Here is a 27820-nt window from a genome sequence, read left to right on the forward strand (position 1 = left end):
TTTGTCGTCAACATCCCCTGCACTAGAGGACGTATCACCTGTTGCATGGGGCAGGTGGTGAACGACCAGCCAAAGCCTGACTTCGCCAAAGTGATCTACAGGCTTCCCGAGAACGCTTTACTCGATTCTTCTGTACCCGAAAACGCAGTCCAGCCACCCGCTTCGAGACCCCAGGACTTCGAGACTGGAATGGAAACTCTAGTCTCTCAAATAAATAAGGCTGTGTATGTTGTTGATACAGTCCAGGCACTTCCAGCAGTTATATCAAATGTCAAGGCAATTCCGCAGCTCCTGTCCCAGTTCCAGTCAATCGGCAAGCAACCCAGGAAATAATTCTTTACCGTGCCATTTAAATCACAAATCTATATAAATTTTATTCTGACGCCAGTGTGACGTACTAAATATACACTGATAATATATTTTCTCTTGTTACTTTTATTTTGTGTTTTATTATATTTTGAAAAAAATATATACATGCATGAATGTTTTGAGTTTTCCTTCGCCTAAGTTAAACAGTTTGGCAGAAGTGTGGATATTTGACCATCCCATTTCTATGTAGTAAAAAGGCAAACGACTGGCGACAACTTGAGAGAAATGGATAAGAATGCACCTTAGAAAATTTTCGGTCCCTGGACCTTGCTTAAAATATTGGGATGATCCACTTCCATTAGTCACTATACTACTTTACCTCTCGTATTCACATTGATGTAGATTTGCCAGGACGAGTCCTAGCCCGGATCTTCATATGGTGATCCTGAGGTGGCTTCCGAAGGAGTGTCAAGAGTTTGTACAATTTACAGCCCTATGGCAAGTGCACGGTGAGTCTTCAGTGGTGTAGGCTACAATCGACGCTAGTAGTTGGCTACAATCGTCGTCGACGCTCTGGCGTAAAAACGGGTGTTCTCGTTGTTAAAAAGCTTTGTTGCACCAGGGCCGCAGCCAAAGTGCCAGAGCGACTCAGGATGTTCTCTTGGGGTGGATGCTTTATCTCTTCTGTCTCCAGTATCTAAATCTCCAGCCTCAGGCTTCTATTTTCTTCTATTCATCAAAACTGATCACCTAACTTTACACGTCTTCCACCTCCAACAGACTCAACAAGGCCGAGTGACTGCTCATGTCAAATTACTTGCACCGTCTTCAGTAATTTTCTCTATATTGGATTGATACACCCACTGGATGGCGAGAAGCCTCAACAATAAAGATACCAAAATGTTGTATACATGTCTTGTTCACTTATGTTTTTATCAACACAAGTGACGCCTGTAATATAAACACAACTGCAAGATTTGTATAAATCGTTCAGTAAACCGACGTTGATAAATGACGCTTGTTCACTCTGTATTGGACTGAAGAATCCACGAGCAAGTGGTATTGATCAATAACAACACTGCGACTAGCCAAGGACTCGAACCCGTGCTGCTTAGGCCTGCCTCATGGTGGGCGAAAACTCGTATATAATTGCAGAACCCAGATTAGATGCGATACTTCACTCGTGTAATCAGTGCTGATAATTTTATGTCCGTGTGAAGGCGTAAATGTCTAACACACATCAGTTTACATCGTGTGTGTAGTTGTACGAGTGCTGGTCTCTCCCTGTCAGGTGCGTTACTGTAATTATGTTGGTGGAATTGAATAAATGGCTTATAAAGCAGACTGATTGCCTCACCCTCATCTTCCACAGTTTCTCTGCATAGGGACTGAAGAAACCACTGACTGCAGAACGTTTCCAGAATAAAGATACCCAAGTGTTGCACAGGTGTCTTACTTATCGTTAGTAGAATTACCCTGACAATATGCCACAAAAATCACATTGATTGCACATGTGTCCTTTACACCTAACAGGTGTGTTGTTTATTTCGTGTAATATTCACTCGCGTCTGCAGTGATTGAGCTCTTGTACTTCTGGTCAGGGGCGGATCTCTATGAAACTAATGAAGCTTAGGCTTCAGGGTCCTTAATCCCGGAGGGGCCCCAGTATGAGAAGGGTTTACGAAGGGACATCCCCATACCAGTTGAAGCTTCGGGGCCCCCAAAATGTAAGTCCGCCGCTGCTTCTGGTGTGTCATACTCTCTGCCCCCTTATCGCCCTGTCATATCTACTTTTGAATTCAGCGTACAAAGTCAGCCTCCACTACACCCCCTGTCTACTGCATTCCACTTGTTCACTGCCCCTGACTTACTCTTTGGCCAATCTGAACCTCTGGTCTACAGCTGTTTTCTCCCTAAAACATTTGTTGATACTTTTGTGTTTAGTCGTAGTTACTAGTTGTCAAAGGCACTTGTTGACAGACACTTTGCTTTCTCTCTCTCTCTCTCTCTCTCTCTCTCTCTCTCTCGTGTGTAAGAGTTAGGAATGTCAATAAGACACGATATACGTGTTATATGACTTCATTGAGAAGACATTTCCTCTGCTATCAGTCACTTTATCAGTTGAATTGATAAAATCCGGGTAGGCGAAACGGATTCTTTATTAACGTTATAAATACTATACCATAGGCCTATTAACCCAATAGGTATATGCCTTTTCTTTTTTAATCTTTTCCTCCCTCTCTCCCCTCCCTTTCCATTTTGTTTTAGTGTCATGTTTTTATTTATAAGATTCCGACGTCCAGAGTAATGAATTATTAGAATCAACTCACTACCACTGAAGATAAAAGCTGAATTAAGTCATTAAAGAAGTGAAATTCCTTAATAAATGTTCCAATTCTGCATTTTACGTCTTGCATATTTGTCAGCGTTAAACAATTTACAACTCTACCAACTCTTGCTCCAGCTTAACCGAAGTTAATCGAATATAATTAAGGGAGGGAAAGAGCGAAAGAGCAATTTTGGTGTTAGTTTTCCCATTTATCCGATTCATTACATTGTTACCTATTCGTTTAATATGTATCTTCTCGTTGGAAAAGATATATTTGTTTTACAGGATGAATTAGGTGATTCATGAGCACCGGGAAGCCGCCGTTGGAGATGTAAATAAAAGGAGGGGAGCTTACGGACTCCTTCAGGATGAGCAACCCAGAGCCAGGAGAGAGTAAACTGTGGGTGGAGGAAAAACTGAAGTTCATCGAAGAAGTGTTTCCTGGGGTAGACAGGCACATCGTCAGAGCATATCTGGAAGAGTGCGAGACGGAGGAGGAAGAGGCGGTGATGCTCGTGGATCAGTTTCTCCAGGTGATGGGAGCAGAGAGAATAGAAGATGAAAACTCTATATCGGCCGAATCATCGTCAGAGAATATGGAGGACTACGTATGTGTCGCACCAACTTTATCTCCCGACCAATGTATTGATGAACTAACTAGTTCAATAGCACTGGCAGGGAAGCCGCCACCATCGCAGGAGGAGAGTATATCACACAACGAACTAATAGCAGTTGCTAGTGGTTCTCCCGACCTGGCTGAGGAAGAAAACGGTGACAACACAGCACAAGTAGCACAGCTCATGACAATATTCCCAGACGCTCATCCTGATTATCTGCAAGAGAGGTGAGTGATATTTAACTGGAGAAAAGCCTGTTAACAATTCAATTTCATTAGTGTATGTGTGTATATATATAAATAACTATTATAGTTTTTGTTGTGCTTTAGTTGATATGCGAGTTGCATGTTTAAAATTACATGCACAGAGCCGTGAATAATCTTTTCGTGACTAATACCTTTCTATCCAGGAGTTTAACTAATCTCTCCGTAATTATATAGCATTTGTAAAATTAGCTGAGTTCACGGGATGTTAAGTTCCAGCTCTTGGCACTACCTCTTGACTGTGTTGGCTGACTGGAACTTTGTCATTATTGGCTTTTTGGCACCACTAATGTATCTAGTTTCTACTGTGGAAATGTCTAGGATTACGTCATTTCTTTACTAGTCTATACAAAGTTATAAATTTATCTTCGTATCTCGTACAGTTTACAGATGTTTTTTTCGGCTCTAGTACCAACCTCCTTTTTTTTTGTGTGAGAGGTTTAGGTTCCACAATGGCGCTACATACTCGAGGACTAATCCTACGTATGTGTTAAAAAACTACTGATTGGTGAGCAAACACTAAGAGCTTTCATTAAAATCCCACGGCTGAAATGCTTCCAAATATATCTTAGTGTAATGAATAAGACGCAGATGCAACACTTGGGTGTCCTGACTAAACGTTTCGTCTGCTGAACAGACTTCTTCACTCGAATGCAAGCGAATATAACACTGGAGACAGCAGCAGCAGTAGTTTAGACGTGATTAGTCCCTCAAGCCTCAGGAGGGACTGACAGACTGATCCCGTCAGAACTACTTTTCACTGTCTTTCGTGTCATATTCGCCAGTATTAGACTGAAGAAGCCTGCTGGGCAGGCGAAACGTTGTATAGTCAAGCTACGTAAGTATTGTAATAATGCTGGTAGAATTACCGACACTGTTAGGTAAAAGGACACAAGTGCAACTAATGTGACATTTTATTGTGCCAACGTTTCGCTCTCCAGGACCTTGATAAAGCTCCTGGAGAGCGAAACGTTGCCAAAAAACGTCACATTAGTTTCACTTGTGTCCTTTTACCTTACGTAAATATTGTCCACGTGTCATGTTCATCAATTTGTCGACTTTGTACACCGTCCGGGGACGGATCTGCTGTGAATGGTGTATTGTGCCTTTCTGTTCTTTAAAACTACTTGTTGGCATAAATTACCAAGTGAGTGATTCGTTGTTTTAAATTTCTTAAAGCCCATTGTCATTATAACTTTGACCATAATTTTTAAAGGGGTGGACCGGTAAGCCAGAGGAAGGCCTCGGTCAGATGACCAAAAGCTCCAACGGCGGGTTGGAAACGCTTGTTCTGTTTCCTGACAAACATTACCTAACCTAACCTTTTACAATGGTTCATAGAAGTGTATTAATACGACCCCGTTCTGTGATTTCTTTTTTTTTTACATGTATTATGGACACGTATATATACCGCAATAATTTGTACAGCCTTATGCATATCAGTTACTTTTACTGACCATAAAGGATCATCACAATATATTGAAGGTGTGAGGAGCTCCCAGGTGAATTGGAGGACCTAACGAAGTTAGTGGAGGAGCTTATGGATAAGAAGAAAACGGAGCCCAGGATGAGCGGATACACTGACAAGGAGAAAAATGCCACCAAGGAAAAGTACCAGCGCCATCTGTCTCTGGAGCAAGGAAGGCAAGAGGATTACCTTGACATTGATGAGGTTGGTTGTGGCATGTCTCTATCCTCTAAAACATACCATTTTACTATAAAAAAAAATGTTTGGTTTTAATTTCTTTTGTCAACAAATATTTTTTATATATTAAAATGATTGCATTAAGCAGGTTAATGTAGTTACAAGCTGGTGATGATGTGCTTGTCAGTCCAGCAGTTCAGTGGTAGCTGATGCTTACGTACGTACTTACCTATTCCATTCCCCACAGCTAATAGTGCCAGAGGAAGCTCCGTCAACACATGTCTGTTTTATCACATTGTATACTAAGCTCTTAAAGAAAAATATCCATGTTTGTTAAGTTGTATAAATTATATTACTCAAGCCGGTTAGTCAGTGTCAGTCGTATACATTGTAGTCATATAGGTACTAAAGGCCTTTACAGCTTCGTTTAAGAGGAGTTACTGATGTGCTGAATCTCTCAGATTTTTGGGTCACCACGATGGATACTGTGGTCAAGGCTGCTTCGAGACAGTGATACTTATATATATCTTCTTTTCCTTAGTTGCACAATTTGGCTTAATTCAGTTTTATGAGGCGTCGTTGTCAGTTGCAGAGTTGTACACAAGCGTTGTTAGGATGTCCATACTGCATGCACATTTCTGTTTATATAAATGTTGGACTAAACTCCTGGCCGTCTCTCACACACTTTGTCACATCCCTCACATGGAATTAAAAACTCTTGTTCCGGTGTCGACCGTCTTGGCTGGCCTCTTAACTAAGGCTCCAGTGATGGACGATGAGCTAGTGGTCATGGCTGGCTAGTGGCTTTGTTAGCAACACACTCACCTCACACACTGAGTGTCCGTGGTTCGATCTCCGACACGGATGGAAAAGTTTAGTACGTTTCCTGAGACCTGCTGTCCCTGTTAACCTAGCAGTAAGTAGTTATTTTGGTGTGGGTCGCATCCTAGGAGACAAGACTGATAGACCCCAGTGTAATAAGACACAGTCCTCGATGATGCACTGACTTTCTTGGGTCATCATGGGTGACTAACCCTCCGGACTAAAAATCCCAGGGCGAAACATTGTGATTCGAAGATGCTACTTTGTCCTTATGATCTTTAGAAAAAAAATCAGCAGGTGTGAGAAAATTTCGTCATTAGTCAAAATAAGATTTCGTCATTGTTTTTAAATCCCAATACGACATTGCGACAAATATTATTTAATACTTGAGCTAAGTTACCCCATAAAATTAAGAAAGAAAATGGTTATACCTAAAAATGAAATATGGTAAACTCAACTATTTAGAGAAAATATTTTGCCTAGAATTTTCATAAGTAAATCTGGCTGCAATTTAACTGAAACATTAGTACACGAAGGATATAAAAGAAGGCTGAAGAACTATAGTGTAATCCTGCTATTTCAGAAGAGATGTCAAGACAGGTTTAATATTCCCACTTGTGTTGGGATAGACCCGAAATGTTCTGCATAGCTATAGACCTTCAAAATAATAATAATAATAATAATAATATTCTCAAGTGTCATCCATCTCTGTATAAACAATGTCTAATATTTAAATAAACTTGTCAAGAGAGGGTGAGGTGTATGGGTCACCGCATCCTACTTATCTAATTGTCTTGGAGTGGTTGCAGGGGTCGATTCGTAGCTTCTAGACCCGCTTCTTAGCTAGTCGCTAAGTCCACTCTCCTCGGGTCCAGAGCCTCATTGTGCCTCTTAGTTATGTACGAATTCCGGCTCTAGATCACCCGGTGGCCTGGTGGCTGATCTCGCTTCACACACGGAGGGCCCGGGTTCGATTCCCGGCGGGTGGAAATATTTCGACACGTTTCCTTACATTTGTTGTCCTGTTCACCTAGCAGCAAATAGGTACCTGGGTGTTAGTCGACTGGTGTGGGTCGCATCCTGGGGGACAAGATTGAGGACCCCAATGGAAATAAGGTACAGTCCTCGATGACACACTGACTTTCTTGGGTTATCCTGGATGGCTAACCCTCCGGGGTTAAAAATCTAAAGAAAATCTTATCTCTAGTTTGTTCCAGGTTGTTCCACTTCCTAATAACCTTATGGAACTTGTACCATCTGTAATAGATGGTGTTTGTGTGTGAATGAGAGAAAGTAAATAAGTTAATTTAGACACAGGTACACGTAAGTATAGTTATCATGCATAGTGTAAATTACCCAGGATAACCCCCAAAAATCAGTCAGTGACTTATTTCCATTGGGGTCCTTAACTGGAGTGGTTATGCCTTTAGCTTATATCTGAAGGACTCGGATCGCACCTTGGGATCAAATGGCTTTCTTAGATTCAGTTATTAACCCTTTGGGTTAAGTACTTAAGCAAGAAATTTTATTTAAGTACAGATACACATAAATACAGTTACATAAATTATCATACATAGCAGCATATGTGTACCTAGGATAACCCACAAAAAAGTCGAAGTGAATTATTCCCATGATTATAATCCGCATAACATTTTCAGACCTTGCCCATGCTAGGCAGGTGTAATACACAAAAATTAGAAAAATTTAGCATGTTTGCAGTTAGCTGTTTATATCGCTAAACGGAATTATTGTAAAACATGTGCAAGGTATTTATTTTTTTCAAATAGCGGAGTCTGTCATATCTAGTTTTCTATCGTACTTATTTTCCTTCATGATTGAAGGGTAAACTAAGTTAAACTTTTAGGTATGTTTCATGTGCCGTGTTTGGCGAAAACGTAACAGCATAGATTAAGTAAGTTTTTATTTAGGATCAGGTACAAATACAGTTACATAAATTATTATACATATTAGCGTATGTGTAGATTACCTAGGATAACCTAAAAAAAAAAGTCAGTGACACTTAGGTCAAGCAGGATTCGAACCAGGGAGAGCCAATCCTAAAAGTAGCAGACCAGCTCTCTAACCATTTTAAGTCTCCAAAACTCTAGTGAAGCTGGTTCTGTGGGTCTTTTTCTTTAAAAATAAAAATAATAATTCTTATTTCTGTCATATTTCCTGGAGAAAGTATGACAATGTATCGGTTTATCTTGCGAGTTCATACAAGTTGCTTGCTCCTTCGTCGGTTGACACTTTAACTGTAACTGATTCTCTGTCATCCATAAATGCTCTCAACTCATTAAGTATAAATTATGGCATGCTCGTGTCAGAAGTCAGGCATAGGTATGGTAAGATTGTGGACAGTAGAGTCAGAGTGCACATGCTGTGGATTACATCTCACATTGGTCTTCAGATGCAGGATAGATCTGATGAATTGGCTAAGCTGTATGCTTTCAAAGAGGGAGTAGATTACAATCTTGGGTTGTCAGTTAGCAGTTTGAGAATAATACGAAAAGAACTTTATTGACTTAAGACTTAGGGAGACTGACACAAGTCAATCCATCTGTCATCATTCCATCATGCAGGAGGAGCCACATGTCTATGGTGCATCCAACAAGATAAGCAGACTCTTAGATGTCACTACCGCCCGGCTCAGGCTGAGTTACAAGTATCTTTAAAGGGCAGGTTAAATTACCACCACCAGATGTAGACCAAACGAAATGTAAACTTTGCCAGAAGGATTATTGTCACACCCTGCGTCATTATGTACTGGAGTACAATAAAATTAATGAATTTAGAGACAACTCAGAAATGTTCAAGAAATGGCAAAGTATTTTATTCACAGTGGTATATTACAGACCATTCTGGAGAAATACCCTGACTTTGCTAGCTGTACATAAAGCATTATCACGTGTGTGGGGGAGGGGGGGGGTGCGTGCTTGTGTGTATGTATAAGTTTGTACGCTCGTGTGCATGTGTCTGTGCGTGCACCCTCGTGTACTCACCTAGTTGTACTCGCCTAGTTGTACACACCTAGTTGTACTCGCCTAGTTGTAATCACCTAGTTGAGGTTGCAGGGGTCAAGTCCCAGCTCCTGGCCCCGCCTCTTCACTGTGCGTATGTGTTCGCGCTCGTGTGGGTGTATGACCCAATTAATATTTGTATTTATAACTCGTTACAATTATGACCGGGTGTGGACGTGTCAGTGGCTCATTACTTGGTAATTTGTTCATGATTTTAACCATGTATAGGAGTGCAGATGGCTCATTACCTTTGTAACTTGCCATGATTGTGACCAGATCTACCTGGAGTTCATTACCTTTGTAACTAGTTCAGCTATCATAACTTTGGGGTCCAGTCCCTGGACCCATTATGTACCTCTGTAATCTTTTGACTACCGCCCACAGGATGGGTATGGGCTGCATAATAAACATATTAAACTAAACTCCTTCGTCAGGGGGAAAACTCTTGAGAGGGATCATTTCCTAAATGGTACTGGCACTGTGACGGGGAGCGGCAAGATTGTGTATACAAGGGTAATGAGAAGAACAAACTGTCAGTCATTGAAACTAGTACCTTGGCCACACTTAGCTCCGATACTAGTCTAGAAGCGAATCTCTGGATTTGTTCTAGTTTCTTCATAATTTATTAGGTATGGGTTCCACAGTATATGTTTTGGCTTCCCAGGAAAACACGGGGTACCAAGTGTTTGAGTGTCTAGTATGCAGGGACGACCAGGTTCTTGGCCTCAACACAGCCACTTGTAGCGCCTCCTACGGCCCTCACAGATACTGCATCCCTTGTATCACACGGTAAGAACACACCTGATTTTTTAATGTTAATGTATAAATTTATCATCAGTTGTTTGATAATATATTTAAAAATATATACTAAGGCCTACGTGCTCATAATAGGCACGTCTAATTCATTGCCAACTATTCCCACTACAATATTTTAATTTCTACTGGATTATGTTAAGAGTAAGTTGTTTATTATGTTCCGTATTCTAATTATTTGTTTGCAAGACGTAGTCATAACGGAGGACTTAAATTTTAGTCAAATTGCCTGGGATTCTGGAGTCTTACGGCTAACTTGAGGTAATTCAGAAATGCTTTTTAGAACAATGTGGCTTGAACAAACTAAATACTCTGCTGTATTTAATTCTGACAATATGGAAGTTCTGATAAATAATCTTGATCACGAAAGAACTTGGAACTTGCATTCACAAATATACTGTATATAATGTTAACTGGAAGCACTGTATGATCTTTAGAATAATGCTGTTATGGCCTCTCATTTCCTGTACCCTTTCTGTAGACAGCAAAGAGGCAGGAAAACATTAATTTGCGCTAGTGTTGCAGATTAGTGAAACTGCCAACATGTCTTGTATACATAACTAGACTCACGAAATCGTAATGACACGATTGCAAACAAACCATACCACGGGTGTGGTTTGAACCCGCGATCACTGTGCCTCAAAACTCCATATCTGGCCCAGTGGCTAACGCGACGGTCTGGAGTTTAGAGACTGATCGCGGGTTCAAACCCCACCCGTGGTATGGCTTGTATACATATTTCCCTACATTAATACCATCACTTAACTAATAATGCAGTGCTCCTTGCATTATATTTTAATGTGAACGGGCTCATTTGCCCCACAGATATGTTGCTTCGCGTATAGGAGAGGGTCAGACGTATTTCAAATGCATGGATGAAGACTGTGGCGCAGAGTTCCAGGATAGTGTCCTGCGTAGGGTAATGACCAGACAGGAGTACGCTAAGAACCAAGAGCGTAGGCAACAAGAAGACATAAGAGTCTCCGGAGTGAAGAACCTGGAAACATGTCCCTTCTGCAATTACAGCGTCATCATGGAGGATCCTCAAAGTAACATGTTCTTGTGCGAGAACCCGTTGTGTCTCAGGGAGTCCTGCAGGTTGGTAATGGTGGTGGTTTGTTCTTCAGGAAATAGGAAAATTGCCTGCGATATGGATCTCTATCTGTTAATGACTCGTTAAGATTTTTTTTCACAGCCTTTACAAAACAATGGATCACCAAATAATATTGTCCTAGGATGAAATTCTGCCACCTAAGCGGTTAGTATCCATCGTATCCATCCTGTGGACGGTATTGCAAGAGCATATGGATACACAAAAGGCCTAGGGATTAAGCCTCAAAAGGGTTAGCAGGAGCACATATAGATTTATATCTACAATTGTCTTATTTTTTGGTAGCAAATTTAGGAAATTTGCTTAATATGTCCGATACCTTATTTTCATTAATAAGATATCTTGATATATCACACGGGTTATTCCCCAGTACCTGGACAGTTAAGCACAGTGTTTAAAATAGTGACCATAGGGCCAACCACATACTTTGCTGGGGTTATGAGATACAAGGATACCTTCCTTGAATCACACAGCGATCGAAATGCGTCCAAGTTGCCAAGTATCGCACTTAGCTCACACACTGAGTGTCCGTGGATCGATCCCCAATACAAGTTGAAACAATGAGCGTGTTTCCTTAAGACACCTGTCCCTGCTCACCTAGCAGCAAGTAGGTATCTGGGCGTTAACCAAATGGGGACAAAATTAACGCAAGTTGCCCTAAGTGCTCTGCATAACCAGGGGCTTTCTGTATAGCATATTATTGACATCAGCTATGTCTGTATAAGCTGTATCATGTAACTGTAGAAATACATATTTATTATAAATGACCCCTAACTGGTTTACCGGAGCTAGATTTTACACCTAAAATAAAAGAATCAATACCTAGAAGTGATGATTCTAGCTGGTATCACAATTTGTTTTTTAAGATTCACCTGTAGTTACCCCTTGAATCATGTTCTTTTTCTATGACCAATTCGCTATGTGGGAAGTCACTTGAGTTCCATGCAGTAAAATGATATCTACGGTCAGGTTGTGTAAGGAGGCAACCCACGTGCCCCTGAGATGTGAGGAGGTAGAGAGAGATCACCAGACAAAAGCCAGACTTCAGATTGAGGAAGAAATGTCGAAAGCCTTGATAAGGTACGTCAGATTATGCTGTAAAATAAGATTTTGTTAAAATAATCTTGTTAAATTCAGTTTAATTTACATCTTTTATTCGGGTTGCAGAAATGTAATTAGAATTTATTTAAAAGACATATTGGAAAAGTATTAAAGTAAGACTTCATGGATATAATCACAACTATTATTTTTAAAGGAATGGAGGGGTAAGCCAGTGGAAGGCCTCGGTCAGATGACCGAAAGCTCCAGCGGCGGGTCATCGTATGACTAAGACCCGCGTCAGGAAACACTTGTCCAATTTCCTGACAGATCTTACCTAACCAACCTACATCACGACTGTTGTCTTCCAGGAAGTGTCCAGATTGCAACACTAACATCGTGGGCGAGGCTGGCTGCAATAAGATGACATGTCCCTGTGGCACTGTCATGTGTTACATCTGCAGGAAGAAAATCACCGGTTACGATCACTTTGAAGACAGTCCTTCTCCTGTTGCCAAGTGAGTTTTTCAATAACACAGATGGTATATACAGACTTAACCCGTTCCCTGACAAATCTTACCTAACCTAACCTAGTTGAAGAATCAGATACGTATGCAACAATTGGGTATCGTCTAAAGACATTTTGCGCACCAATAGTTTTATCAACACAATACGGGGGAGGGAGAAAAAAAAAAACACGAGATGAAAACTGAGGTAATCGGTCCCTCACCCTAGGTGCTAGGCTGAAGGACTGATTACATTTTGTATTTTTGAGTTATACGTATACTGTTATTTCTTCTTATGATATTATACAGTTAGGAAACAATAGCTCCCTCAAAAGATAGTAAATAACTCAAAATTTCGCATCATGTCGCCGGACACTGTTTCTTCACTCGTCGCTAATTATTGCGCGTTTCTTTGCTGGTAATTAATTCCAGGCTTCACACAGTCTTACCTGGAGAGTATACTTGGAGTGGGTTTCGGGGGTCAACGCCCCCACGGCTTGGCTTGTGACCTGGCCTCATGGTGGATCAGGGCCTGATCAACCAGGCTAATACTGATGGCCGCACACAACCCGAGACTTGTGGTGGGGGGAGGACAGTACCTTTAAGAACAAGAACCTTGATGTCGGCGATGAGGAGGGCTCTTGATCCAGGAAAATGGAGATACCCCCTTTGTTTTATCCAGCGCCATTGTTTCCCATCCTCCAGGCGCTGTATATCCAGCCCCTTAGGGTTTAGCAAGTAGTGGAGTGTGGTAGCATTTTTTTACTAAAATTAAATAAATAAATAAATATATATATATATATATATATATATATATATATATATATATATATATATATATATATATATATATATATATATATATATATATATATATATAATATAATATATATATATATATACATGTATATGAATTATTATATTCGTGAAGCACTAAACCTGTAAAAGTCTTAATATTTTACATAAAAATTAAAAATATTTATATTTTTTTTCAATAATTTTCACGCTTTCGATATTTTTTCTTTTACCATTTAAAGGAAATTAAAAATTACGCTAACGGTTACCATGTATATAATTTTTTTAATGACGTTTTGCCAAGAGGTGATAAATTACTATAATTATTTACACAGTAAAATCTTAAAATAGAATCACATGGGACTAACTAAATTTTTTCTATCATTTTTGGGAAATTAACATTAACATTTTTTTTTTGGTAAAATGGCGTTTAATTATAGGCGATTATATTGCTATAAATTTGTTTCATATAGTAAACCTTAAACCAGAATCACATAGCAGAAACTAATGGAATAAAAAACAGTGTGATGAGTATACCTTCGTAGCATTTTACAATCGTACCCCCGAGAGTTGCTTCAAGGACGGGGGCGTTGACCCCCGGAACACCCCCAGGTAGACTACAAACTTGCATCTTAACGTACCTTTTTCGCGGGTGTGTCGGGTAATAAGCAGGTTAAGCTTTAAACATAAGAATGGAGGAACACTGCAGAAGGCCTACTGGCCCATACAAGGCAGGTCCTTATCAAAGCCACCACGAGTGAAACTGTGTAACAGAGGGGTAAACGTTGTGACAATGAAAGGAAAATAAAAGGCCTTGTTCTCTCACATTTATGACCTCTAATTTTGCGACATATTTTAACTAGTGAGAGAGAATTTTTTTCTTTACGAATATATTAATGGGTCTTATTTTCTATAATTTTGAAGTATTTGTTTGTTTGTGTATGTATGTTGTGTGTATATGTATGTTGTGTGTATATGTATGCTGTGTGTGTATGTATGCTGTGTGTGTGTGTATGTATGCTGTGTATGTATGTTGTGTGTATGTGTATGTATGCTGTGTGTATGTGTATGTATGCTGTGTGTGTATGTGTATGTATGCTGTGTGTGTGTGTGTGAGAGAGAGAGAGAGAGAGAGAGAGAGAGAGAGAGAGAGAGAGCGAGCGAGCTTGCCAGGTTTCCGTAAACCATACGAGCTTCTTCATCGTTCCAGGTGTCCACTATGGAGGGACTACAAGATTTTGCATTCTTCAGAGGTTCGTGTTGCAGCCATGGCCGCGAAGAGTGTCTTGGATCCTAACCTGAAGCTTGTTCACGACCCCACTAAACATATTCCATGAAGCCCAATGAAACTAAATAGGTGTTGGGAATATTTTGTTGTTGTTGCTTGCAGGTTACGCGTCGTGGACCTTTATACTTGCATTTATATGTCAACATGGTGTTGAAGCCTCTGGGAGGAGGGTCGTAGCCAAAGACTCTTGCTCTTGAAACACTTTTTGGTAATGCATTTCTGTTTCATAATTGTCTGTTTCCCCCACTCTCTCTCTCTCACTATTTCACTCTCATAAATTTTTCTCGTTCAGGCATCTTTCTTTTGTACATCTTTCTTATACATCATTCTCTCAAATATCTATCCCTTATTCATCTCCCCCCTCCCCATCCTTCACACACTGCCTCTCCCTCGTACTTCTCTCTCTCATACATCTTCCTCCCCCTCACATCTTCCTCCCCCTCACACACATCTCTTCCTCATTCACCTTCTTTCCAACACATACTTTTATCTTGTTTTCAAACACTTCTGTCTCATCCCTACGCTGTTCTCCCTCACACTTTTTCCCTCCTTCATACACGTCTTTACTCGCACTTGGGTTCTTCCCCCACACATTCCCGTCTCCTTTATCATCATCTTGTCTCTTCCTCGGATATTATCTGTGTTCTTATCTTGGGTTTCAAGCTGCTGCCCGCTACTACAGGTGCTAAACTTGTCACTCTCCATATCTGGTGTGACCTGACGGCTGGAGACTTCAGGTCATTGTGGGTCAGGTCAGAAAGTGTGTGCGTGTACTAGCCTATTTGTGGTTGCAGGGGTCGATTCACAGCTCTTGGCCCTGTGTGTGTGTGTGTGTGTGTGTGTGTGTGTGTGTGTGTGTGTGTGTGTGTGTGTGTGTGTGTGTGTGTGTGTGTGTGTTGGTCACATGACATTATTACCTCAGATGTTGCACTTAAAGTGAAGTAAATATCTCTCTCTCTCTCTCTCTCTCTCTCTCTCTCTCTCTCTCTCTCTCTCTCTCTCTCTCTCTCTCTCTTAAATTTATTATGTATGAGCTGGGAAGAGAAGTGTTGCTCTTTTCACTATATAAATATTATACCAGGGTTGCAATTATTAAAATAGAATTTGCAGCATTTGTTGTACAAAAATACTTAAACATTTCATCTCGTCGACGCCGTCATTTATATTAGATTCCTCCCGCAAATGTCCCTTGGGTTAACTATTTGTCACAGACTCCCTGAGTAAATGTCCTGCCTTCCATGCGTCTTGTCACGAAGAAAAGGCCTCCCACGACAAAGGCAAAAGCGCCCACCGTAGGAAAACCGTGAGGGTGGGAATAGACCTGACTGGGCCTTTTGTGTACACTCACTCGACGGTCTGGCGATTAATTGCCAGATAAACGGTGGTGGTTTAAAGGAGGGTTTAGTGTGCGTCTTTCTCGCCTCACACTGTCGACAAAATTTGTCTCTTGGCTTTGTGTTTACTTGTTTTAGTTTTGCGAGGGGTCGAAAATCCTGGTCTACCATCTTCAACTCTATCAGTCCTCTCATACCCTGTGCTACAACTGTGTGTGAAGTCTGTCTCGGCCACTTCATCCCACTTCACTATTTCCTGACTTTCCTGTGCCTTGAATTTCGTCTTACCCTTTTCCACCATTTTTGTCAGAATACTTTGTAAGTCGTAATCAAGTTTCCCCTAGTGTTTTTTTTTTCCAGCATCAGGTAGAGTCCTTTCTATCACACTCTACTACTATACTGGATTTTAAATTCCTATTAAATGAAATTCTATGATTGTATATATTAAATATTTTGAATAAATTCTAGTTAATGATTCTGGGCACGAGAAAATAAATAGTATTTATAAGTTGTAAAAGCATATTTATGTTTCTGAGTGAAGATTCTAATATTTAGAAAAATAACGGTGGATGAGTGTAGTAGGTCTACTGGCCTAGACCTACTACATTGTCTGTCTACTGGAGCGGCTGTCACAATTATTGCCGCTCAAGTATCTGCCTAACTTGTTCATAGAGCATTAAGAAGTATTGGCTTCCGCAAGGCAACTTGCTCGTTCCATTCGCCTTCATTTACGTTACAGGAATGGTACAAAGTTAGGATTCGATAGGTAATAAAAGTCAATAGCAGAATGGAACTCCACAATAACAACGTTTCGCTCACCCAGTAACTTTATCAACTAGAACAAAAAGTTATTTTAAATTGTTCCATGCAACAATTTCTGTATTACATTGTTCATATCGACATTTTGTACCTTTCACAACTTTGTTCAGGAACTTAAATAAAAAATTTTTACATAAATTTTCAGATTATAAATCGTTAAAAATTTACTGATATCCATATTTTTGTCTGGTGGTGAAAAGGTTAGGACCCCCCTTAATGACCCTAATGTGGCCGATAAGCTTGAAACCCACACCTCATTAACCGCTCGTGTTCATAATGTTTTTATCCCACTGTTCCATATCTATTAACAAAATTCCTAGCGGGTTTAGCGCTTGGTTTTGATTATAATAAAATAGCAGCGTTGTATGACCCGTGTGGGTTTGGAAGCAACGCTGATGGTATCTTTCCACACGACTTTATATGGGAGATGGAGGTGTCTGGGAGATGGTGGTGTCTGGGAGATGGTGGTGTCTGGGAGATGGTGGTGTCTGGGAGATGGTGGTGTCTGGGAGATGGTGGTGTCTGGGAGATGGTGGTGTCTGGGAGATGGTGGTGTCTTGGGAGGTGGTGGTGTCTCGGAGATGGCAGTGTCTGAAAAATAGTAGTCTGAAATATGCCACTCTGAAAAATGGCACTGAACGAGAAAAGATACTTAAAATGGCCCGGGGGGGGAATGGCACTGACTGAAAAAAGCAGAACTGATTTTAAAACAGTACTGACTAAAAAAATGGCATTACTTGAAGAAAATGAGAGGTGCCTTGATGTTGGCAAGGGGCTCTTGATCTAGGACCCTTCAAGGAAGGTTCCTTGATGTTGGTGAGCGGTCAGCCGTACATGACCTACCAGCTTCATATAGAGGTGTTCCATTTACGGATTATTTTGCTGCAATAGCTGCCCACCTTCACACCCGTTGGCAACAACGTTGGTCTACTCTGCTCGGTAACAAACTTCAATCTATTAAATCGAGTATAGGTTACTGGCCGTCTTCTTGTCACCAGTGTCGAGGTTGGGAGACTACTCTCTCCTGTCTTCGCATTGGCCATACTCGTCTTACTCGTGGATATTTCATGGAGAGGCTCCCTGCTCCTCTCTGTGAGAATTGTCAGGTTCCATTATCAGCCAGCCACATTCTGTTAGACTGCCCACTTTATCAACGAGCACGCAGAATTTACCTCCAACGTCGTCTTCGCTCCGCTGCTCTCTCTTTACCTTCCCTTCTCGCTGATGGACCCACCTTTCATCCGGACACTCTCAATGACTTTTTGACAACAACTGACTGACTTCACAAACTCTGATGATACCTTCAACCCTTTCTACCTCAATCTCTTGCTGCCCTCTACCCCCGCACTATCCCCTGCCCCCCCCCCTCAAGGGAGGTTCCTTGACACTGGCGAGGGGCTCTTGATCTAGAGAATTGGATCTGTGCTCCAGTTCCCTGAATTAAGCCTGAATACCTTCCACGTCCCCCCACAGGCGCTGTATCCTACGGGTTTTGCGCTTCCCTCTTGATTATAATAATCTTGATTTAGGAACTCCAGTCCTTCCACTTGCTCTGATCAAAACCGATGGCTTCCCATTCCCAAAGAGCTCTATGCCCTTCCCCTCTTCCCTAGGTGTAATTACTCTGTTTCACGTCTTGTCTAGTTAAATAAACTTGATAAAAGTATATACGCGTTAAAACACACATGACGCTGTTTCCTGGCGTATTTCCTGACAAAACACCACTACCACCATCACCAAGCATCTCTACAATCGCTCACCATTACCAGTCACCACCACCACCACCACCGTCAACCATCACTACCGCCACATCTGCGCTATGCCGTGTGGAGTGATGCTCACATCAGTGCCATGTGTGGGTAATGCTGACATCTCCAGCGCTGTGATGTGTGCAGTGATGCTGTTTTATTCAACATACACAAATTTTCGCTTGCCTCATTCGGCAAAAAATAGCGTTGCTATTTAAGCCAAAATAGCAAGTTTTACCTATTCGGCACGACATGTATATAAATTAAGGGAAGTTACCCTAAGATTGAACAAAATCATACAAGGCTCCTATACTTAAGGAAAACAATTAGAGTGCAATACAGAAAATAGTTCCTAAACACTGTGTTGACATATTATTGAAAGACGGAGTGAGATGGTACGAAATGCCAACACAAATAGTGAAATAGATTATTTCGCGAAAGTTATTGGACAGAGTTGATCTGTGGAGTAGCACCCCTCAAGGAAGGTTCCTTGATGTTGGTGAGGGGCTCTTGATTTAGGGAATTGGATCTGTGCTCCAGTTCCCCAAATTAAGCCTGAATGCCTTCCACATCCCCCCCCCCCAGGCGCTGTATAATCCTCCGGGTTTAGCGCTTCCCCCTTGATTGTAATAATAATAAAATGTGGAGTAGCAAGTCGGATTTAAGAATGAGAGGGACTCCAGCGTTCGCACTCAAGTATTAGTGAAATAATTAAGATTGGGGGGGGGGGGAAGAAGTCGTTTTGACGCTTTACTGGATTGATAAGAGACATGTGACAGTGGCTGGTGTTCCAGATATGTGGAGTAAACAACGAAATGTTGGAAACTGGGAAGAGCTTTCATGAGAGCGAGGTTCAGGTTAGGTATGTAGGGGAAAGGTTGGAATCACCTGCATTGAGGAGGGATTCACATGTATTGAGGATTCATTTTCACCGAGGAAGATTATCCTGCACTGAGGAAAGATTCGCCTACATTAGAGGATTCACTTGCATCAGTGAGGGATTTACCTGCATTAAGGATTTACCAACACTGAGGATTTGCCTGTATTGAGGATTTTACCTGCAATGAGGATTTACCTGCAATGAGGATTCACTTGCATCAAGGAGGGATTTACCTTCATTAAATGATTCACTTGCATTAAGTAGAGATTTACCTGCATCGAGGAGGATTTCACCTGCATTGGAGAGGGATTCCCCTTGCAGTGAGGGTGAGAAGGGCACTGCTACACTGGGGCGCACCAGATCACCTTCCCAGAGGAAGGGTGGCAGCTCGCACGAGCGTACTCTTTCAAGCTCAGAATCGATCACTGCTCTAACAAGCAATTGCTGGATAATAAGAGTCTCGAGGCGAGGTGTAATGAGACCCCGAAGCTAGGAAGATACTCGCAGGAGTATAATTAAAAAATTTTCCCCCAGGTATATTTAAAATAGCTGTCTGGCGAGGATGATTTAGGTATTCAATTACTATCTTTATTGCTCATCTAGCGCTGCTATAAACCACGGTAAAATATAGGACGAAATTGGGGTACGCCAGATTCTGTGATCTGCTCAGTTAATTTACGATCGTGATGCGGTTTTTGAAAGGGGTTCGAACTCTTGCATGTGTACTTCTGTACTATACGCAATTTATCCTTGTTAAGTAGAGAGGTGATGCACATTGAATAAGAATTATTTTCTAAATTATCACTTAGAAAAATATCCAGACTTCAGTAACCGGCTTCACGTGTTTGACTTGGGTTGGACAGCAAGGTATAAAAAAAAATAAGACGTTGTATATATTTAAGCTATATTATCGTAACTCACGGTGGGAGTCATAGCGTTAATTCAATATTATGATTTAGGACATGATACCATCGCAAGTACTCGTCGCAAAACACTCACCTGGCCAATAAATAAATAGGAAATTATCTAGATCACCTTTTGGAGTCTAAATTACACTGCACTGGGTTCATGAAGTTGATGTGTTGCAAGCGTATGGTTAACAGTTAACGCAGTTAGTTCATAGGCATGTGTTAAATAGTGCAGTAAACTCTCAATCGTATGGTAAACAGTGTAGTTTATTCAGAAGCGAGTATGTTAAATAGGTGGTTACTTTACGAGTGCATTTCAGATCTAAGGAAATGGATTTGCTTGTATACCTTCACGAGGAAGCGAAAATTTGCTGTATATAAGGTTTTCATGCTGAATTAGTGATTTCATTCTTCTGTTTTGTCTGTATTTCCATAAAATTTCTGATACTGTTGATAGTATTTTTGTAGCTGGTAGTGTAATTAAGGCCACTTCGGAGTACTGTTACAGAACGTACAGTGTGTGTGCGTGTAAGAACATGAGGTTGACAACCTTTCATAACACACACACACACACACACACACACACACACACACACACACACACACACACACACACACACAGGAGCTATGACTCGACCCCTGCAACCACAACTAGTGAGTACACACACAGCTGTGAGACACGTGCGGGTGGATACTCATAATTAAGAATTCACCGCACGCGTCTGGTTGAGAAAAATGGAAGAACGGAGACAAAGGCACTCGTTTAAGGAAGATTAGAGGAAGAGAGAGAGAGAGAGAGAGAGAGAGAAAATGGGAAAAGATGCGGTAAAGAAAGAGGAGGAACATGTAGAGAGGCAAAAGATGAGGGGCTTAATGATGATAAAGAACAGAAGATAGAGGAAGAATAACAAGTGGAGATTGGGTAAGACTTCCCGCGTGTTGCTACTAGCACGTACATTAAGCAACAAGAATGTAAAGATGTGTGGAACATCTGGGTATCTCTGTAGATGTTTCGCCAACCAGTGGTTTTATCAATGCATTACGTGGACATAATTTGAAGAATGTAGAAGTATATACAAAGGATAAGGTAATCAGTCCCTCAGCCAATGGAAGGCCTTGGTCAAATGACCAAAAGCTGCAGTGGTGGGTTATTATATGACTAAGACCCGAGTCAGGAAACGCTTGTCTTGTTTCCTGACGAATCTAACATAACCTCTCAAGGTCCAGCTTCAGGAGTCGCTGGAATATATACTGAAGGAGAGCGGTCGCTGGTGATCCTCGTTCAAGAGAAGCGCGTCCTTGTGGCATTCCTGAAACCACCGGGATATATGAAATCCTACAGAGGCGATTACTGTAATTTTATGCAAACAGCGGTCGATGACAGACCACCTTCGGATTAAGCATTTCCCCTGGGTATCCCTGACACAATTAAGATATCCGAAACTATTTCTCGACCTATCTTAAAAAAAAAAATTCTCTTCAGTCTTGAGTGGTTGTAGAACCTCTTTTAAACTAATCTGTTAGTAAGTTTATTCAGGTATACACAAATACAGTTACACAGATTATTATCACATAGCAGCATATGTGTAGAGAACCTGGGATAACAAAAATAAATCGGCGACTTATTTCCACTGGGGTCCTTTATTTCCATTGTTCTGTCAATCTGAGAAAAAGTTTTAGGTATCGTTTAGGCAGCTCTTTTTTTTATATATCTGTGGCATCTTGTCCTAGTGTGTTTGAGGCTCCCAATTTTCTAATGGAATATTGGATTCTAGGATATTTTATTATACTTAATATATCGTCACTTAATATGGGATTTTGTATCCATTATTTAAAAATATCGCAAAGTGTAGTTTGGAACTCGGAATGAATTCCCAACAGCAAAAAGATATTAGGGCTCCATTGTGAGTCTTCCGTAAGGCATAAAAGGCATCTTCCAAGGACACGCGTCACCGTTGTAGCTTATTTATGAACGGGCAAAGGTTGTTGCCTACAAAGGTATCACATATTACCAGTCAAGATAAATATCGTTTTGTGGCCACGTGTCCCCCAGCTAGCACTAAATCCCACAAATAGCATCCACCCGCAACACTATACTTGGTTCTTATTGGTTGTCTGGATCACTGCTAATACCGCGGTTCGGGAGTCCCCGTATCCGCAGAGCGTTGACCATTAAGAATCGAGCACCTGGAGTGGATGAGCTATGATTGGCTGCCAGAGAAGCGGTGCCCCGTGCCCGTGTCGTTCAGTGGGCCTGACAGCAGTGTTATGGATGGACTCCTTTATCCCCGGGTTCCAACCCCTTTATAGCGGCGAAGCTCTTTTTTATGAAGCTGCTATAAAAAGCTAGGGGGAAAAAATTACCTTTTCCAGCTGAATACATTTGTGATCCTTGAATAGAATTCAAGTCATGGGCGAGAATTCTGGCTCTTTTTACACCGCGGAGGAGAGTGAATAGGGGGGATATGATTATTCATTATTCAAACCTCTAAGGACTGGTACTGTTCACAGCATAAAACTACAAGGTAACATTACCATACTGTTGTAGCTTATTCAGATGTAAGATCTCATTCTTACCTGGCGTATTTCTCTTTGAAGATCCTGTGGTTTAGAATTTAATCTTTGATTTCTAGCTTCAGCAAGCTTTTATATATTTACAAAACATCATCTCTATAATAAGAGATAGGAAAAGACTTTTCGGATAATTAAATCCGGATGGGGGAATTATTAATCCGGGAAGATCCAAAAAAAATAGCAGTGCAGATTAATCCCGTTATAATTCATAGGTTCGTCCCTATAATAAGACCCACAACAGTAGAGTAACACCTAGGTACCTGTTGACAGCTAGGTGAACAATGGTAGCAGCAGCAGCAGCAGGTGTAAGGATATTTGGCTATACGTTTCTACTTTCCTGGCGAAGACCATGAGAGCTTCACTATTTTCTGTTAATTAAAACCGTTTCACGTGTTTCGTATATTGATAATGTGATTATTGTTGTGTGTACTCAGACAGCAGCTATAGCTAGTACTACACATTCTGAGACAAAACACAGAATTGCGAGAAACAGTAATGTAAACATAGATACCGTGAATATTCTCTCCAGTAACTATAAATATACCTCTCTCTCTCTCTCTCTCTCTCTCTCTCTCTCTCTCTCTCTCTCTCTCTCTCTCTCTCTCTCTCTCTCTCTCTCTCTCTCTCTCATTTTTCAAATTACCCTTCATATATACTGTTTTAAGTTCAAGGGCATATTTTTTTTTCTGATTACTTCACCACTTATCCCTCTTTACGTAACAAAGCAAAAAACTTTAAACAAAGAATCCACTTTTTTCTTCGAGTCCACCTGCTTGTTTCCGACAGCTGATGCATCAACAACAGACTGGCCAGCTAGTGGCCCATCCTTTGCTGGGCAATAAGGGTAATGGATAAGAATATAAGAACAACGTGAGAGCCCATGTATCAGGTGTCCACTTGCGAGGATTCAGGTGTGGGTGAAGTAGGCGCCGTGTTTACGTTGGAAAAAACTGGAAAGGGATAGAAATTGGGATAGAAAGGGAGGAAGAGGGGTGAAAAGGAGGAAGGGAATGAGAGACAAACACACACAACTGGAAACAATCTAGGAAAGAAAGAGAGAGAAGTTTTCCCTTAGCCTACTAGAAAAAGGTAATGATTTGGAGGAGAGGGAAAATAAGACTGAATAGACTTCAACGAAATGGTTTGGTCGCGTGTCGTCATGCAAGTTATCAAAATATAACCTATCTTCTCATATTGTCTGTCTAACCATTTATCTGTCCACCTCTTCATCCGCAGATCGATCCATCTTCTCTCGTGTTTTGTTGTCTAATGTCAAGAAAAGGATGGTGTTGTGGGTGGGTGTAATAGTCGTGGGTTGAGGGAGGATAGGGAAGAACGCAGATATCTATCCTACGCTGGTGTCAAGCCTATATCGCTTCGTCCCGTCGACGGGTCTCTTGACCACCATATCAGTATTGACCGAGTTATACTCGCCTACCCCTCAAGAAAGGTTCCTTGATGTTGGTGAGGGGATCTTGATTTAGGCAATTGGATCTGTGCTCCAGTTCCTCGAATTAAGCCTGAATGCCTTCCACATCCCCCCCCCAGGCGCCGTATAATCCTCCGGGTTTAGCGCTTCCCCTTGATTATAATAATAATAATAATGTACTCGCCCAGTTGTGCATGCTGGGGGTCGAGACCTCTGGCCGAGCCTCGAAAATCGGTGCTTATATCAAATTAAGAGTAATTGTAACACTTTCACGTGGGTTGGCAGCGCTGTATGACCCTGGTGGGTTTAGTGCTTGGTTTTGATTATAATGATAATTAGGTGGTTGTGACAAGCCCCTCAAGGGAGGTTCCTTGACCCTGGTGAAGGGGATCTTGATCTAAGAAATTGGATCTGTGCTCCAGTTCCCTGAATTAAGCTTGAATACCTTCCATCCCCTCCACACAAGCTGTATAATCCTACGGGTTTAGCCCTCCCTTATTATTATAATTAAAAAAAAAAATATTGTGGCAACGGTTCGCTCTCCAAGAGCTTTGTTAAACATGAAGAGCGAAACGTCGTTACAGTAAAACGTCAAATTAGTCTCGCATGTCTGCTTATTTTATTTTTCCCTCGTCAGCTTTATAATTGGCTTTAAATTTTAAAATGTTGAGAGAGACGATTGATTTGCGATTATTACATTTTTTTCCTCCATTTTTAATCGTCAATTTTTTCAATGTTTTTTTTTTTCTAAAATGCTAAAATAAATTATAATAAAGTTCAATGTATTATTGTATTATTATTAGTAGTAATTACTATTATTATTATTATTATTATTATTATTATTATTATTATTATTATTATTCATTCAGATCTTTTTGAAAATTAAAATTGTTCTGTAAAGGGGAAAACAATGAAATTTTCCCGTCCACTCCAGTAATTAGTGTTGGAACACAGGTGGGTTCAACACCTTGAACAAATTCTATGGTTTCTGCCTGAGGGCGTGAAGCCGGGCGGGTATCTTGTGTCACGCCCGCGATTACCTTTAGATAACTTGTCTGGAGAGGTTTCAGGGGGGTCACCGCCCCCTCATCCCGGTCCCAGACCAGCCTGCCTGATCTGGCGTTGTCGGTGTCAGCCGCGTGCGGACCGAGGTGTGCACCACAGCCCGGCTCATCAGGAACTGTTTTTAATAGTGGAATTACTTGATACCCACGAATTTGCCTCGGTGTTGGTAGGCTGTTGATCCAAGTAACTGGAACAGGAATGAGGCGAATCGCCCAACGCGTTTGGACTATTCCCGGGATCGAACCCGGGTTCCTAGTTTGTGAGCCGAAGGTGTGTAAATATCCATTGTTTCGATGCGAGGGTGAGGGGAGAGGCTCTTGATCCACAGAACTGGATATAGCTCCTTTTTCCTCGGATTGAACCTGAATGCCTCTCATTCCTCAGGCGTTGTCTCCCCCCCTACGGGTTTAGCGCTTTTCCCGTGATTAAAACAAAAGCTAAATAAAAGTATTGCGCTCAGGCGACGTTTCGTCCCTTACTGGGTCTTTATTAATTAACTTGACACACACACACACACACACACACACACACACACACACACACACACACACACACACACCCTGTACACCGTGTACGTTAGGCCCATATTGGAGTATGCGGCACCAGTTTGGAACCCACACCTAGCCAAGCATGTAAAGAAACTAGAGAAAGTGCAAAGGTTTGCAACAAGACTAGTCCCAGAGCTAAGAGGTATGCCCTACGAGGAGAGGTTAAGGGAAATCAACCTGGCGACACTGGAGGACAGGAGAGATAGGGGGGACATGATAACGACATACAAAATACTGAGAGGAATTGACAAGGTGGACAAAGACAGGATGTTCCAGAGATTGGACACAGTAACAAGGGGACACAGTTGGAAGTTGAAGACACAGATGAATCACAGGGATGTTAGGAAATATTTCTTCAGCCACAGAGTAGTCAGTAAGTGGAATAGTTTGGGAAGCGATGTAGTGGAGGCAGGATCCATACATAGCTTTAAGCAGAGGTATGATAAAGCTCACGGCTCAGGGAGAGTGACCTAGTAGCGATCAGTGAAGAGGCGGGGCCAGGAGCTCGGACTCGACCCCCGCAATCTCAACTAGGTGAGTACAACTAGGTGAGTACACACACACACACACACACACACACACACACACACACACACACACACACACACACATAAACAAATATTAGATTACATAACCTAGCATAGCCAAAGTATCAGTAATAATTATCAAAATGATCAATAATAAAAAAAAAGCTTCCCGAATGAAAACAATTTAATTTTTAATCCATTCTGGAAAAAGAAAATTGCATTATTGGACTTAACGACGGGACTCAGACTGTATCAATTAAACAACAGCCATAAAGTCTGCACACATTGTTTACCATGTCTGTATCCAATTGAAACTAATTTATATTTGCATATGCAGAAGCAAGGATGCAATATTTAAATAGAATCAAACTTGTCTTAACTCGAGATGGAACGAGTGCATATATAGAAGACTGTTTCTGGAAACACTTAACACCTGCATACTAAGACGGTGCAGAGGGTGTTTCACTCGTAGGAGGCAGCGAGTTGGTACTCTCGTAGTTGCAACTGTCTTGTTTGTATATTATGTATGTAGTAATATACATGACTCGCGAAATCGTAATGACACGAGTGCAAACAAACTATACCACGGGAGGGGTTAGAACCCGTGATCAGTCATAAAATTCCAGACCGACGCGCTATCCCAGTGGCTAACGCGTCGGTTTGGAGTTTTATGACTCTCAGATCGCGGGTTCTATTCCCACCCGTGGTATGATTAGTAATGTACAAACAAGACAGCAGCAACTACGGGAGTACCAGCTCGGGGCCTCCTACGAGTGAAATATCCTGCTTCTTGACAGGTGTTGTTATCGAAATCCATCTTAAAACTCCACACATTGAGTTTGCAGAGGAGGTAACAATGACATTCGATTACTTTTTGATTATTTTGCAGTACCAAAAAGGATTTTAGTCACATTCGGTATGTATCCTTTTGAACTCTGTGATTTCTTTATTATAGATTCTCCACTTCTTTCCTTCTCTTCCTCTTTTATTTTTCTTCACTGTGTTTGTGCTTCAACTATGTGTCACGAGCTCCCCGATTTATTCACTAGACACGTGTATTTTTTTTTAGTTGTGTAGCTGTTGATTCAAAAATCGTTAAAATTCAGAAAAAGATGAATACCGAAAAGTTTGGTAAAGATTATTAACATAAATGCGAACCAAACATCGGACAAGGTTGCAAGTGCAGTGTTGGGCAAGCTTCGATGTGTTCTCACTCAGTCAAGGGAGGTTCCTTGACACTGGTGAGGGGCTCCTGGTGATTCCAATACCCCCTTCCCCTCCCACAGGCGCTGTATAATCATACGAATTTGGCGCTCGCCATAATTGTTTTCATACTCTCCGTAGTAAAAGAAATCAATTATTTCCACAAAAAAGGCGTAAGAAGAGGGTGGATTATTTATCTGTTCTGGTCACAGACAGGGCCACGGGGGCG

The 27820-nt window shown here is 41.3% G+C and overlaps 1 protein-coding gene across 4 annotated transcripts in view; it reads left to right on the forward strand.

Moving 5' to 3' along the window:
* LOC128699364 (E3 ubiquitin-protein ligase RNF216) overlaps nt 1–27820 on the forward strand; it is a 169523-nt gene that overhangs the window by 115434 nt on the left and 26269 nt on the right. Inside the window, exons 1-8 of one of the 4 annotated variants that reach the window (XM_070098220.1) lie at nt 1472–1600; nt 2924–3482; nt 5004–5190; nt 9670–9794; nt 10644–10916; nt 11899–12009; nt 12339–12485; nt 14479–15466. In XM_070098220.1, the coding sequence (XP_069954321.1) occupies nt 3007–3482; nt 5004–5190; nt 9670–9794; nt 10644–10916; nt 11899–12009; nt 12339–12485; nt 14479–14605 (1446 nt within the window). In that variant the 5' untranslated portion in view covers nt 1472–1600; nt 2924–3006 and the 3' untranslated portion in view covers nt 14606–15466. Of the gene's footprint in view, nt 1–1471; nt 1601–2906; nt 3483–5003; nt 5191–9669; nt 9795–10643; nt 10917–11898; nt 12010–12338; nt 12486–14478; nt 15467–27820 lie in introns of those variants that run through there. The other 3 variants (XM_053792033.2, XM_053792035.2, XM_053792032.2) reach the window with 3 other exon arrangements.

This window comes from Cherax quadricarinatus, chromosome 61 (assembly GCF_038502225.1).
Source record: "Cherax quadricarinatus isolate ZL_2023a chromosome 61, ASM3850222v1, whole genome shotgun sequence".
NCBI lineage: Eukaryota > Metazoa > Arthropoda > Malacostraca > Decapoda > Parastacidae > Cherax > Cherax quadricarinatus.